This window comes from Pempheris klunzingeri, chromosome 1 (genome assembly GCF_042242105.1).
Source record: "Pempheris klunzingeri isolate RE-2024b chromosome 1, fPemKlu1.hap1, whole genome shotgun sequence".
Classification (NCBI taxonomy): Eukaryota; Metazoa; Chordata; class Actinopteri; order Acropomatiformes; family Pempheridae; genus Pempheris; species Pempheris klunzingeri.
In genome coordinates, this window is record NC_092012.1 from 601,621 (window position 1) to 615,966 (window position 14,346).

Genomic DNA, 14,346 nt, shown 5'->3' on the forward strand with positions numbered 1-14,346 from the left:
TCTGGCTCTGTCCCGGCTCTCCTCTGGCTCTGTCCCGGCTCTCCTCCGGCTCTCCTCCGGCTCTCCTCTGGCTCTCCTCTGGCTCTGTCCCGGCTCTCCTCTGGCTCTGTCCCGGCTCTCCTCTGGCTCTGTCCCGGCTCTCCTCCGGCTCTCCTCTGGCTCTCCTCTGGCTCCGTCCCGGCTCTCTTCACCACCACACTGACCCTCTGTTCCCCACCCAGGTTCAGTTGTTTTAACCCCCCTGAAGTTTAGCAGCAGGTCGTGTTACAGAGTGTTTCTGTGCAGTCGAGGGTCTCAGACGTGGATCAGTGGAGCTTCAGCTTTCTGCTGAGCCAAACAGTCTGAGCTTTGCTAGATCAGCGGGGGTCCGGAGTGATTCCAGCTCAGAGAAAACAGATGACTAACTGTTGTGTGCTTTGGATTGACATTCGATATCCAGCTGAGACCTCCATCCATCCATCCATCCATCCATCTATCTATCATCCATCTATCCATCTATCTATGTATCTATCTATCTATCTATCTATCATCCATCCATCCATCTATCCATCCATCCATCTATCTATCCTTAAAGACTCTCCAGCTGGTCCAGAACGCTGCTGCTCCTGTTCTGACCAGAACTAAGAGAAGAGACCATCTTTCTCCTGTACTGGCTTCTCTTCACTGGCTTCCAGTCAAATCTAGAATAGAGTTTAAAATCCTTCTCCTCACCTCCAAAGCTCTTAATGTTCAGGCTCCATCATCTCTTAAAGAGCTCATAGTACCGTACTACCCCACTAGAGCACTGTGCTCCCAGACTGCAGGTCTACTGGTGGTTCCTAAAGTCCTCTAAGGTAGTGATGGAGCCAGAGCTTTCAGCTATCAGGCTCCTCTCCTGTGGAACCTCCTTCCAGTCTGGGTTCAGGGGGCAGACACCCTCTCTACATTTCAGAGTGGACTGATGAAGCCTTAGTATTACTTACTGGTACTGGTATTAATGACACGACATAAATGAAGCTTGACTGAGGACGGAGGTTTGATTGTTTCTGATCCTTTACTTCAGTAAAAGTACTAATACCACACTAAAATACTCTGTTAGCACCAAAGGTACTACAAGTACGCAGTAAAGTGTTGAGTATTCTGTGTGTATGTACAGTAAAAGTACTTATTTTTAGTTAATTAATAGTTAGTACCATAAACTATATGTGCTTTTTCTTATTGCTCATTTTTATTTGTTATAATTGTTTTGCTATTCGTCGTCAATAAAGTCTTTGTTTGGTAAAATGTATCCGGCTGTTTATAATAAAAACATTTTACTATTGTGATATAATCTGTTTATTTCATGTAGTATTCAATTTGTATTATTCTTTACTATCTTAACTACCCATCTTTTATTGTCTTATTCAATTTCTATTATTTGTTAACATATTACAGTTGCTTGTAAAGCACTTTGAATGGCGTGTGATTGTTTGACCAAATGTAAAGACTGATTGATTGATTGACTGACTGATTGATAATAATAGTAAATCATGTAGGAAGGTCTCAGCACCACTAGATGTCGCCCTTTATTCTTCTGCATATATTTTAAACCCTTCGCCTTCAGGCTTGAACTTTGTTCCTCGGCGCTTCCTGTAGTTGTAGTAAAAACATGGCGTCCGACAGTGACAGTGAGGAGGATTTTGTGACTTACGGGACTCCTTTGGAGCCTCTGGAAGAAGGTGGAGTTCATTTTGAAACCCTCTGTAATTCGTCCGTGTTCACTTTCAACACTTTCCGGCTGTTTCATGTGGCGAGAAGTGAACCAATGCTAAGCTAGCAGGCAGCTAAGTCAGCTAACTTAGCTCTGAGCTGTTAGCCTAGCTTAGCTCGGCGGGTTGTACACCAGACTCCATTCAAAAATCAGTCTGTTTTATAATGCAGTGCACTGAGGAAGAACGCTCAGACTCAACGGATTGATCTTTTCTAAAAGTGATGATCGTTAAATTAAATTTAAGCTTTCAAACTTTGATCCAACCTGCTTCCTAACGTTGACTTTAACAACTGTAGAGCAGCTAGAGAACACACCTCTGTAGAGGCAGGTGTGTCCCACCGTTAGTGTGTTCCACCGTTAGTGTGTTCTACCGTTAGTGTGTTCCACCGTTAGTGTGTTCTACCGTTAGTGTGTTCCACCGTTAGTGTGTTCCACCGTTAGTGTGTCCCACCGTTAGTGTGTTCCACCGTTAGTGTGTTCTACCGTTAGTGTGTTCCACCGTTAGTGTGTTCTACCGTTAGTGTGTTCCACCGTTAGTGTGTTCCACCGTTAGTGTGTTCCACCGTTAGTGTGTTCTACCGTTAGTGTGTTCCACCGTTAGTGTGTTCTACCGTTAGTGTGTTCCACCGTTAGTGTGTTCTACCGTTAGTGTGTTCCACCGTTAGTGTGTTCTACCGTTAGTGTGTTCCACCGTTAGTGTGTTCTACCGTTAGTGTGTTCCACCGTTAGTGTGTTCCACCGTTAGTGTGTTCCACCGTTAGTGTGTTCTACCGTTAGTGTGTTCTACCGTTAGTGTGTCCCACCGTTAGTGTGTCCCACCGTTAGTGTGTTCTACCGTTAGTTGTGTTCCACCGTTAGTTGTGTTCCACCGTTAGTGTGTTCTACCGTTAGTTGTGTTCCACCGTTAGTTGTGTTCCACCGTTAGTTGTGTTCCACCGTTAGTGTGTTCCACCGTTAGTGTGTTCCACCGTTAGTTGTGTTCGTTAGCAGCTGCTAGTAACTGTGATTATTCTTATTTTGAATATTGAAGATGAAGAAAATATGACTTACACTATGATGCGTTCAAGGGACCAAGGGAACATGTTATGTCTGTATTTGTGTGTGTGTGTGTGTAACATGTTCTGTGTTCTGTGTGTGTGTAACATGTTCTGTGTTCTGTGTGTGTGTAACGCGTGTTCTGTGTGTTTAACGTGTTCTGTGTGTGTGTGTAACGTGTGTTCTGTGTGTTCTGTGTGTTGCAGACGAGCCTCTGAGGAAGCCCGTCCCGCTCCACGAGCAGACGGTGAAGGACGAGAAGGGACGATATCAGAGGTTCCATGGGGCGTTCACTGGAGGGTTTTCAGCCGGTTATTTCAACACTGTCGGCACCAAAGAAGGTCAGTACAGCTCTGACCGAACACACAGGATCAGAACCTCACAGAACCTCACAGAACCTCACAGAACCTCACAGAACACAGGAGCTGCTGCCTCCATCAGTTAGTTTGTGTTATTGTGTGACTGTGGTGTTTTAAAGGGTCGGTTCAGATCAGAACAGGATCTGTCTAACACACACTAGCAGCAGCAGAGCAGCAGCTCCTGTGTCCTGTTCTCTAAAATCCCTGTTTTAGTGAATGTAGTCTGGTGTGTGTGAGAGCGATAGAACGGCTGCTGCTTCAGTAATGTTGACCCAGTCGTTGTGTCGCTGTTTGAAGTGGCTAACGTTTACATGATGGTTAAAAGTTTGTATTTTATCTTGAGTTGTCACCATGGCGACCGGCGGCACAAGCATAATTACATTACAAACATATTTTCAGACGAGGGTCAAAGGTCGTGTCGTGTTTCAGTTTGTCTGCAGCGCTGAAAGCTGTGGTTATTCACTGCCAGTCCTTCGGTCGTCCTGTTGTTTTTAGGCTGGACGCCGTCAACCTTTGTGTCGTCACGGCAACAGAAAGCTGAGAAGAGGAGCGATGCCAGACCCGAAGATTTCATGGACGACGAGGTACGATGCTCAGAGCCTCTGACAAACCGTCACAGACTTTAGAGACTTTTCCAGGTAGAGATGAGGAAATATGAAGTATCTTCAGAAACACAGTTAGAGGTCTGTCTGTCTGTCTGTCTGTCTGTCTGTTTATCTGTCTGTCTGTCTGTTTATCTGTCTGTCTGTCTGTTTATCTGTCTGTCTGTCTGTCTGTCTGTCTGTCTGTCTGTTTATCTGTCTGTCTGTCTGTCTGTCTGTTTATCTGTCTGTCTGTCTGTCTGTTTATCTGTCTGTCTGTCTGTCTGTCTGTCTGTCTGTCTGTCTGTCTGTCTGTCTGTTTTCAGCTGTGACACTGAGTGACTGATAGAAATATAGAACATGTGTATTTATATAAATTCTGAAATATTAGTTTGACGTCTGCTGGTTGATTAAAAATGATCATGATGAAGCCGTTTGAGGAAAAGTCAGGAGTGTTGATGCTGCTGCTTAGTGATGGTGATGATGATGATGATGATGATGATGATGATGGGCGTTGTCGTGGTCGTTGTGGTGCGTCAGGACTTTGGCGAGCACGGCATCGCTCCCAGAGAGATCACCACCAGCCAGGAGTTCTCCTTCCGCCGCAGAGACGAGTCCAGAGAGAAGGCGAGAGCCGTCAACGCTCAGGCAGCACTGATCCCCGGAGACACTCTGCTGGAGGAGCTGATCGCACCTGCCAGGTAACTGGTCGCACCTGCCAGGTAACTGGTTGCACCTGCCGGGTAACTGGTTGCACCTGCCGGGTAACTGGTCGCACCTGCCGGGTAACTGGTTGCACATTGTCATGTAACTTTTAAGACGTTCTGCTGGACTGAGGATGAACTCGAGCTTTAGACGATCGATCCTGACATAATTGAGAAGTTGACATTGACACTCGGCGTTCACACCTGTGATTGGATGTGTTTGTTTCGGCCGTCAGGTCGTCCATCGGGGTGGAGCTGCTGAGGAGGATGGGCTGGAAGGAGGGTCAGGGCGTCGGGCCTCGCGTGAAAAGGAAAGCTCGCCGACAGCAGACAGGTACGGTGAGGTTCCAGTTAAACAGGTGTTCCCACAGGTCTCTTCTTTTATCTTCTTTACCTTTTTGTCCCTTATCACCTTTTGTCTGGTTCTTAGTATTTATATTTATGCCTTTTGTTGACTTTATTTGACTTCTATTTCTCTCTCTGTCTATTTCACTGTATTTTACATTACGTTTTTTCCTCCTTGCACCTGGTTGAAAGGTACGATACAAAGAGTTTGACTGATTGATCCTCTTCTTCCTCTGCTCCTTACAGACGGAGCTCTCAGAGTTTATGGCTGTGCACCACCTCCTGCTGGATCAGAGGACTCACAGGTGGGTGAGACCACTTTAACCTCTGAGCTCTAACTAACTAACACACACACACTATAGACCTCCACTACACACTGACACACTGACTAACACACACACACACACTATAGACCTCCACTACACACTAACACACTGACTAACTAACACACACACACACTATAGACCTCCACTACACACTGACACACTGACTAACTAACACACACACACTATAGACCTCCACTACACACTGACTAACTAACACACACACACACACACACACACACACACACACACACACACTATAGACCTCCACTACACACTAACACACTGACTAACTAACACACACACACACACTATAGACCTCCACTACACACTGACACACTGACTAACACACACACACACACTATAGACCTCCACTACACACTGACACACTGACTAACACACACACACACACTATAGACCTCCACTACACACTAACACACTGACTAACTAGCACACACACTATAGACCTCCACTACACACTAACACACTGACTAACTAACACACACACACACTATAGACCTCCACTACACACTGACACACTGACTAACTAACACACACACACACTATAGACCTCCACTACACACTGACACACTGTGCTGGTTCACCGTCACACACACACACAGCCTACCTGTCTCACCTGAGCTGCTCCATCCTGACTCCTCCAGCTTCCCTCTGTTTCAGAAACCTGCATCAAACTGTAGAATCAGATGAAACGTCAGAGCGTCTTCAGAAGAACATTAATGCTCCTGTTACTTCCTGTCTGCCGACAGGACGATGATGATGATGAAGAGTTTGCCCCAGAGAACATGACCTTTGCCCCGAAGGACGTGACTCCGATGGACTTCAGCCCCAGGCTGGGGGTCCAGGGTCTGGGGTACCGCGGTCTGGACCCCGGCCTGGCGCTGCTGGGCCGGGGGGCGTCTGAGCACATCGACCTGTTCAACCCGCAGTCGGAGTCCAGAAGCCTGTTTGGAGGCACCCGGGGGGGCTCGCGGAGAGGGGGAGTGGCCGGACAGGTGGGACCTCTGAAGTCTGGATCATCTTTAAAGGGTATTTTTAAACCTGGAACCTATTTGTACACATTTTGGTGTCTAAATGACAAGTAAGCACAAAAATGTTTCAACCACAATCAAACGTTCTATCGCTCTCCTCAAAGCCACCAGACTCCATTGACAAAAACATCATTTTACCTCACAGGTAAACTGACTCGATTGTTAAGTGTGTTTGTGTTATTGTGTGACTTTAGTGTTTTAAAGGGTGAGTTTAGATCCAACACAATATTTATGTAACACTCATTAACACAAACACACTGACTGATGGAGGCAGCAGCAGAGCAGCAGCTCCTGTGTCCTGTTCTCTAAAATCCCTGTTTTAGTGAATGTAGTCTGGTGTGTGTGCTGTTTGTGGTTAAACCAAAAGGATCTTCCAGGTCTCTCTCTGTAGGGATCCTTTCCATGATGCTGTCACACACTTAGAATAACACTCTGAGCCTGTCAGTGGATCAAACAAGCTCTTTTAGTGGACCTACGAGTCATTTAGACACAAAAATATGTACAATAAAGGCCCAGGGTTGAAAATGCCACTTAGCTTTTAATAGATTAGAAACCTGATGTTGTAGCTGTCAACGCTGCTGGTGACCTTTGACCTTTGATCTGCAGGCATTCGGGGTGGGGGCTCTGGAGGATGATGATGATGAAGAAGTGTACCACAGAGACTCCATGTCCAGGTACGACGCGGTTCTGGGAGGAGAGGAGCCCGGAGACGGCCTGTACGGCTGGACGGCACCGCAGCAGTACACCCAGAAAAGAGGTACGGCTGCCTGGGAAGGACCTGGAGAGGACCTGGAGAGGTTGTGGAGGCCAGAAGGATAACATCAGGCCTGTGGAGTGTTTAGATAATGTGCATCTAAAGACAATAGGTCTCTAGTCTTTGAATCGTTCCCGTGATCTTTTCCTTCTTAAAGCTCAGCTGACGTTGTTCAGTTCAGTTTGAATGAGGGTTTGAAGATTAAACCTGTTCTGCTGCTGAATCACAGACGTTACGTTTGGAGCTGGTTGGAAACATTAGAAGTTTTTCTTTGTTTCCAGACAGAAGTAGAGACGCGGCGTACCTCGGCAAAATCCTGGAGGGATTCACTCTGGCACAAAAACCAGCCGAGGAGAAAACGGTGAGGAGCCTCACCTGTCTCACCTGTCTGACCTGTCTCACCTGTCTGTCTGAAATAACCCCCCCTCACTGACCTGACTGTCTGTCTCTAGGTCTTCCCGCCCCCCTCTCTGCCCAGAGACTACCGTCCTGTCCATCGTTTCCGTTCGTCGGTCGATGTTTCGCACCTCTCCGGGGTCAGCCCGGCGCTGGCCGAGGCCCTGAGGACCTCCAGGGGTCACATGATCAAAGAGGAGCCGCAGCAGGGAGGGCGCCACCAGCTGGACTCCGGCCAGAGGAGGGCGCTGCTGGGGGAGGGCGCTTTGCAAGGTGGGACCACCGACAGAGATGTTCTGCTGAAGCCCGATGGGTTTTTGAAATGTTTCACTATTTTTCGATATTTGATTGTTATTGTTGTTTTTTTAATGTTCAGTCGCTAAAATCACCAGCAGATTAACAGATAATGGACACGGTAAATAAGGCTTCACGTCAGGCCGAGTCACCAAGGACCCACCAACCCCCCCGGGCTCGTCTGTGTGGCGTTCAGGCTGCAGTCCGTTTTCCCTCCGTCCTCCATGTTCCTTCATCTCCACCAGGAGCTTTATTTCTCCTGCTGATCAGAGTTCCTGCTCACATTTAGCTGGTCTGGTTGTTAAACTGATGTTGGAGCTTCTAACAGGCTCAAACTCCACATCCCAGATGATCCTCTGGTCGTCATGGTGTTAAAAACCCTCTGAGCGGCTGACGTCTGGCCTGGTGCCCCCCCATTAGAGAATAATACTGATGTGCTGCTGGAATAAACCACTGACAGTCTGCAGGGGGGGCTTTTATTTTGAAAACTGAGCTGATTCTCTTTGCCGTCTGTCTGTCTGACTTCCTGCCGCCTCCTCTGCTCTGAGCTGCTCGGCGTCCGTCAGAAACAGACCAGGAGAGAATCTTTAGCTCCGAGACGCTTCTGGGGGTCTGAGGGTGAAGTAGAGCGGACGCCATCAGCTCAGGCTGCTGACGCAGACGCTGGCGGTGGGATGTGGTCTTAATTTAGTCTGCATTAACAACAAACTGATGGAAAGTCTTGTTGGGTGGCTTTGTTTGTTCTATAAAACGTCTTGTTTTGTTCGATTAGAGACCCACATGTTTCAGATGATCAACTGATCGATGAATCGACTCCTTGTTTCCACTGAACACTAACTGGTCCTTCTGGTTCTGGTTCTGGATCAGGTCCCAGTTCGGTCATGGAGCTGCTGAGGCCTGAAGACCGAGAGCGGCTGCTCAGCCTCCGCCACTCCTCCAACCCGCCCTCCACCAAAACCAACACCCCCGACTCCCATGATGCCTTGCGGGCAGCTGGGACTTCAGCGACGTTGGCGGCGGGGCTGGCGGGGTCGGCGGCGGCGGCCTCCGTGAGCGTCCAGCAGCAGCAGGAGGCTCTGGCGGCGTGGAGGGGCGTGCAGACGTCCTCGCAGACCTTCAGACCGTTTGAGATGAACCCCAGCAAACAGGCGCGCTATGAGCTGTACCTGAGCCGCCTCAAGCAGGGGGACAAAGGTAGGTCCTACATGTCCCATCATGCACTGCAGGAGCACCTGTCCACTCAGTCACAGCAGATAACAGACTTCTGCACCACAGCACGCTGTATAGTGGGACATAGTGTACGTAGTTTGGTGTCTAAAGGACTGAAAGGTACAAATGATTATTATTATTGTTTATTTTTGTCAGTTGTCCCAAAGGATCACGTTGCAGCCATTGCAGCCCGTTTGGTGTCTGCTGGCTGAGGTGATCTACTGGACCAGTTCCAACACTTTTACTACCTACCAGTCACTCACACACCAGGATGAGGACACACATAGAAGAAAACTAGTATTTGTGACGTGACAGACGGATCACAGGTCACATCTGGGTCTGGTGGATTCGAGGTGACCCTGGTCAGATGTAAACCCGTCCCGTGTGTGTCTCAGACGCCCTGGAGCAGAGTCTGGACCCGGGGCTGACCGAGTGGGAGCGCAGCAGGGAGCGGGACGAGTTCGTCCGGGCCTCCATCCTGTACAGACCCTCCTCTTCCTCGCTCTCCTCCCGCTTCACCAGAGCTAAAAACCAAGAGGATGGCGAGGACAGCGTGGAGGTCTGCCGGGACCAGGAGGTAGGACGCCACTCTGGACGTTTGTTTTGGTTTTATTTATTTAACCTTTAACCAGGAAGTCCCTTCAGATTAAAACCTCTTGGATCAGGAAGATGATTTGAAAGTTTCAGTGCCCATTTCTAGACGGGTAATAAGACAAACACCTGTACAGGTGGATAAGAATGATAAGAATTTATATTTATTCCCCCAAAGTCAAAATGTTGTTTCGTTCCTTATTATCACTGAGAGTTGTTGGTTGTTAGTGTCATAATAAAACCACCATTACAGTGTTGGCATCACAGTTCAGTTACCTCAGCAGTGCTCTTAGCTCTGTTAGCTCTGTTAGCTCTTAGCTCTGTTAGCTCTGTTAGCTTTTAGCTCTGTTAGCTCTGTTAGCTCTGTTAGCTCAATTTAGCTCTGTTAGCTTTTAGCTCCATTTAGCTGTGTTAGCTGCATTAGCTCCATTAGCTGTTAGCCCTTTCAGCTCTATTATCTCCGTTGGCTAACAGCTAACGAGCTCTAAGAGGGTTGGTTGCACCTTTGAGGTGTTGACATGAACAACATGTGGATGTTTGTGTTTGCTGTGGTCGTCAGGGCGACGTGGACGACAAACAGGCCGCCGTCAAAATGAAGATGTTTGGAAAACTGACCAGAGAAACGTTCGAGTGGCATCCTGACAAACTGCTGTGCAAGAGGTTCAACATCCCTGAACCTTACCCCGGGTACTACACACACACACACACACACACACACACTACCCCGGGTACTACACACACACACACACACACTACCCCGGGTACTACACACACACACACACACACACACACACACACACACACTACCCCGGGTACTACACACACACACACACACACACACTACCCCGGGTACTACACACACACACACACACACTACCCCGGGTACTACACACACACACACACTACCCCGGGTACTACACACACACACACACACACACACACACACACTACCCCGGGTACTACACACACACACACACACTACCCCGGGTACTACACACACACACACACACACTACCCCGGGTACTACACACACACACACACACACACACACTACCCCGGGTACTACACACACACACACACACACACACACACACACACACACACTCACACACACTACCCCGGGTACTACACACACACACACACACACACTACCCCGGGTACTACACACACACACACACACACACACACACACACACTACCCCGGGTACTACACACACACACACACACAGACACACACACACACACACACACAGACACACTCACACACACTACCCCGGGTACTACACACACACACACACAGACACACACACACACACACACTCACACACACTACCCCGGGTACTACACACACACACACACACACACACACACACTACCCCGGGTACTACACACACTCACACACTACCCCGGGTACTACACACACACACACACACACACACACACTACCCCGGGTACTACACACACACACACACTACCCCGGGTACTACACACACACACACAGACACACACACACACACACACACACACACACACACACACACACACACACACACACTCACACACTACCCCGGGTACTACACACACACACACACTACCCCGGGTACTACACACACACACAGACACACACACACACACACACACACACACACACACTCACACACTACCCCGGGTACTACACACACACACAGACACACACACACACAGACACACACACACACACACACACACACACACACACACACTACCCCGGGTACTACACACACACACACACTACCCCGGGTACTACACACACACACAGACACACACACACACACACACACACACACACACACACTCACACACTACCCCGGGTACTACACACACACACAGACACACACACACACACACACACTACCCCGGGTACTACACACACACACACACAGACACACAGACACACACACTACTCCTGACTGGGGGTGCGGTCTAGATCCTGACTGGGATGTGGTCTAGATCCTGACTGGGGGTGCGGTCTAGATCCTGACTGGGATGTGGTCTGGATCCTGACTGGGATGTGGTCTGGATCCTGACTGGGATGTGGTCTAGATCCTGACTGGGGTGCTCTGCTGCTGGTCCTGCAGGTCCGGGACTGTCGGTCTGCCGAAGGTAAAGAGGGACAAGTTTTCCGTCTTCAACTTCCTGACTGTGACGGAGAGCAGAGAGACGCCAACAGGTAACTGCATGACTCACCTGCAGGAGTCCACCTCTGGGGGGCGCTCACACAGAATAACTGACCCACTCCAGTTTGACCTGTTTACCAACCAAAACACATGAATCACTGTCTGCACAATACTTAAAGGGCAAGTCTGGTGTTTTAGCCACTGAGCCGTCTACTAGACTGTTAGAGCTGCTGCCTCCATCAGTCAGTGTGTTACTGAGTGACTTTGGTGTTTTAAAGGGTCAGTTCAGATAAAATATTAACAGTAACACTGAGGAAAAATGAGGTTTCCCATTAAGCTTTAGTTTTTCTGTCCATTCTCTAACTCTACTTTCATGACGAGGTTTGAAAGGTGAAGAATTTGGTGCTTGACATTAATATTAACAATCTGTGTGACTCAGTAGTTTACATAAAGACATAAAGCAGATCGTACGGAGGTGATTAATGTGAGTGTTTGAATTTGACTTTGGAAGCTTTGTAGCTGAGCTGTGACGAATTATTCCTACCTGGGTATCCTCCTCCTCCTCCTCTTTCTCCTCCTCCTCCTCCTCCTCTTTCTCCTCCTCCAGCTCCTCCAAAGCCTCCAGAGTCTGGGAAGAGGTCTCGGTGGGACGTGTCAGACCAGCAGGAGGAGAAGACGACGAAGGATCCGCTGAACGAGCTGCTCAGCGCTGCCCGAAACCAAACGGACCGAACCGCCGTCCCCTCATCTTCCTCACCCGCCTCCTCCGGCACCAACCACCAGACTGAAGGCGACGGGACGGAGGTGGAGCTTCCTGATCCTGTGACCAACCTCACTGCGGGTGTAGAGGCTTTATCTTCATCGTTGTTCTGTGTTCTCCTCCTGCAGGCAAAGTCAGCGGATCAGCAGAGCTCAGACAGGAAGAAGGAAGGTGAGGAAGAGGAGGAGGAGGAGGAGGAGAGCAGGCCTCCCATGGATCTGTTCAAGGCCATCTTCGAAAGCTCCGATGAGAAATCCTCCTCTTCATCAGAGGGAGAGAGCAACGATGAAGAGGATGAGGTCAAAGTGGACCCGCAGGCGCTGAACCTCTTCAACATCACCACCACCACCTCTTCTTCCTCCACCACCTCCTCCTCCATCACCACCTCCTCCTCCATCACGCCCGGCCAGCAGACAGGTGAGAGCAGCCACAACCACTCAGGTGAACACAGGAAACCAGTCAGAGCTGTAAGAAACCACCGTCATATCTCTGATCCTGACTCTGACTTCACGCTGTCGGTCGACTCTGTTTCTTTAAAAGCGGCGGTTTCGTCTCTGAAGTCGGCACGAGAAGAAGAAGAGGAGGAAGAGGAGGAGTTTGGTCCGAAGCTGCCGCCTCCTTCAGCTGCTCTCAGTGAGTCACAAAGAGAGACTCACACTTCACCACTAAACCAACTGACTCCGCTAACTCTCAACTAGTTTTCATGAACTGTGGTTTGTCTCAAGTGTGAGAAGTTCAACATGATGCTGATTATGATGCAGTTAAGTCTGCGTGTCCCGTCTGTCTGTAACTCCTCGTGTGAAGCTCTGTGACGTCTCTGCTCCAGAAAGGTGAAAGTTACTAAATTAGACTTTCAGTCTGATTCAGCAACAAGATTTTACACTGATTTTAGCCCAGAATCAAAGTTTTCTGAGCTAAAATGTTTTTTTTTTCCTTATAAATTTCATTTAGTCTCAGGGTATTACCCACCTCCCTCCCTCCCTCCCTCCCTCCCTCCCTCCCTCTGTTATTCATTTATTTACTTAAGATGGGCCTTAGTAGGAAATAGAGCACCGTTCTGCAGGAGTCTCCTTTATTACACTCCAGTATCTGTGATAATCCTCTGAGGGGCGTTTACTGACCGTCTGACTCTCCTGTTCAGGCGCCTCCTCCTCCGCCGGCCCCCCCGCTGAGGAGGACAAACCGAGGAAGAGGAGCAAGGAGAAGAAACACAAGAACAAGAAGCAGCACAAACACAAGAAGGAGAAGAAGGTAGGAAAAGAAAAGACGAAAGCTCACGGCTCCATCTGCTGACTGTCTGAGTCTTCTGCTGACGTCTTATTTTTCCACAGAAGAAGAAACACAAGAAGCACAAACACAAAGCGAAGCAGGAGAAGAAGAGTAAGAAGGAGGCGTCCGGCAGCAGCTCGGAGGACAGCGGTGACGACAGCGATGATGAAGATGGACGGGTGTCCACAGAGGAGCTGCTCAGGAGGTCAGTCCTGTAACCTGCCTTTAACACTCGTCCTCTGGTTCTGATCTGCTTTATTTACCGTCCCGGTGGTGTGTTAGACATGTTTGGTGTTCAGTGAGTGAACACATGCAGCTTCACCAGAACTCCATCTGAAAAACCCTGAAATGAACAGAGTGAGGGTTTAAATCAGGAAATGTGTGGTGCAGGATCAAATAAAGGGTAATAATCTGGTAATCTGGACAAATATTTCAGTTTGTTTTACATTTATTTTCCTGATTATTTAACGTCTGTGAGTCTGTCGTCTCCTTTCAGACTGAAAAATGTCCGATCACAGGAGACCTGGTGAAGAAGCAGGAAGTATGTCCTCTGTGAGGACGACCGACGACCTCCGTCTTCTCTGCGCTCATTTTACACAGCACATTACCTGCTGTTCTTCTTTAGAAATAAAAACGTGTTTATCATTTAATGTCCCTGTGTTTTGTCATCATTGGATTTTTTTTACAGATTGGTTGAATAGTTTTGAGTCTTGCAACCTCATAGGAAAAATTTGAAGAGAATGTTTGGACGGAGGAGGTAGGAGATTAACACTCCACAGACTTATTAAA

General features: G+C 48.6%; 1 protein-coding gene across 1 annotated transcript; it reads left to right on the forward strand.

Annotated features, from left to right (window-relative positions):
* Positions 1 to 1,627: 1,627 nt before the first annotated feature.
* On the forward strand, positions 1,628 to 14,207 carry gpatch1 (G patch domain containing 1). Its single transcript, XM_070856528.1, has 20 exons — positions 1,628 to 1,697; positions 2,971 to 3,105; positions 3,619 to 3,707; positions 4,245 to 4,405; positions 4,645 to 4,742; positions 5,000 to 5,058; positions 5,847 to 6,092; positions 6,735 to 6,885; positions 7,164 to 7,243; positions 7,335 to 7,551; positions 8,440 to 8,766; positions 9,177 to 9,358; positions 9,932 to 10,059; positions 11,490 to 11,581; positions 12,136 to 12,332; positions 12,417 to 12,705; positions 12,829 to 12,921; positions 13,430 to 13,539; positions 13,620 to 13,762; positions 14,054 to 14,207. The coding sequence occupies exons 1-20, from the start codon at positions 1,628 to 1,630 to the stop codon at positions 14,085 to 14,087; spliced, it is 2,901 nt and encodes a 966-aa protein (XP_070712629.1). The 3' UTR covers positions 14,088 to 14,207.
* Positions 14,208 to 14,346: the final 139 nt, after the last annotated feature.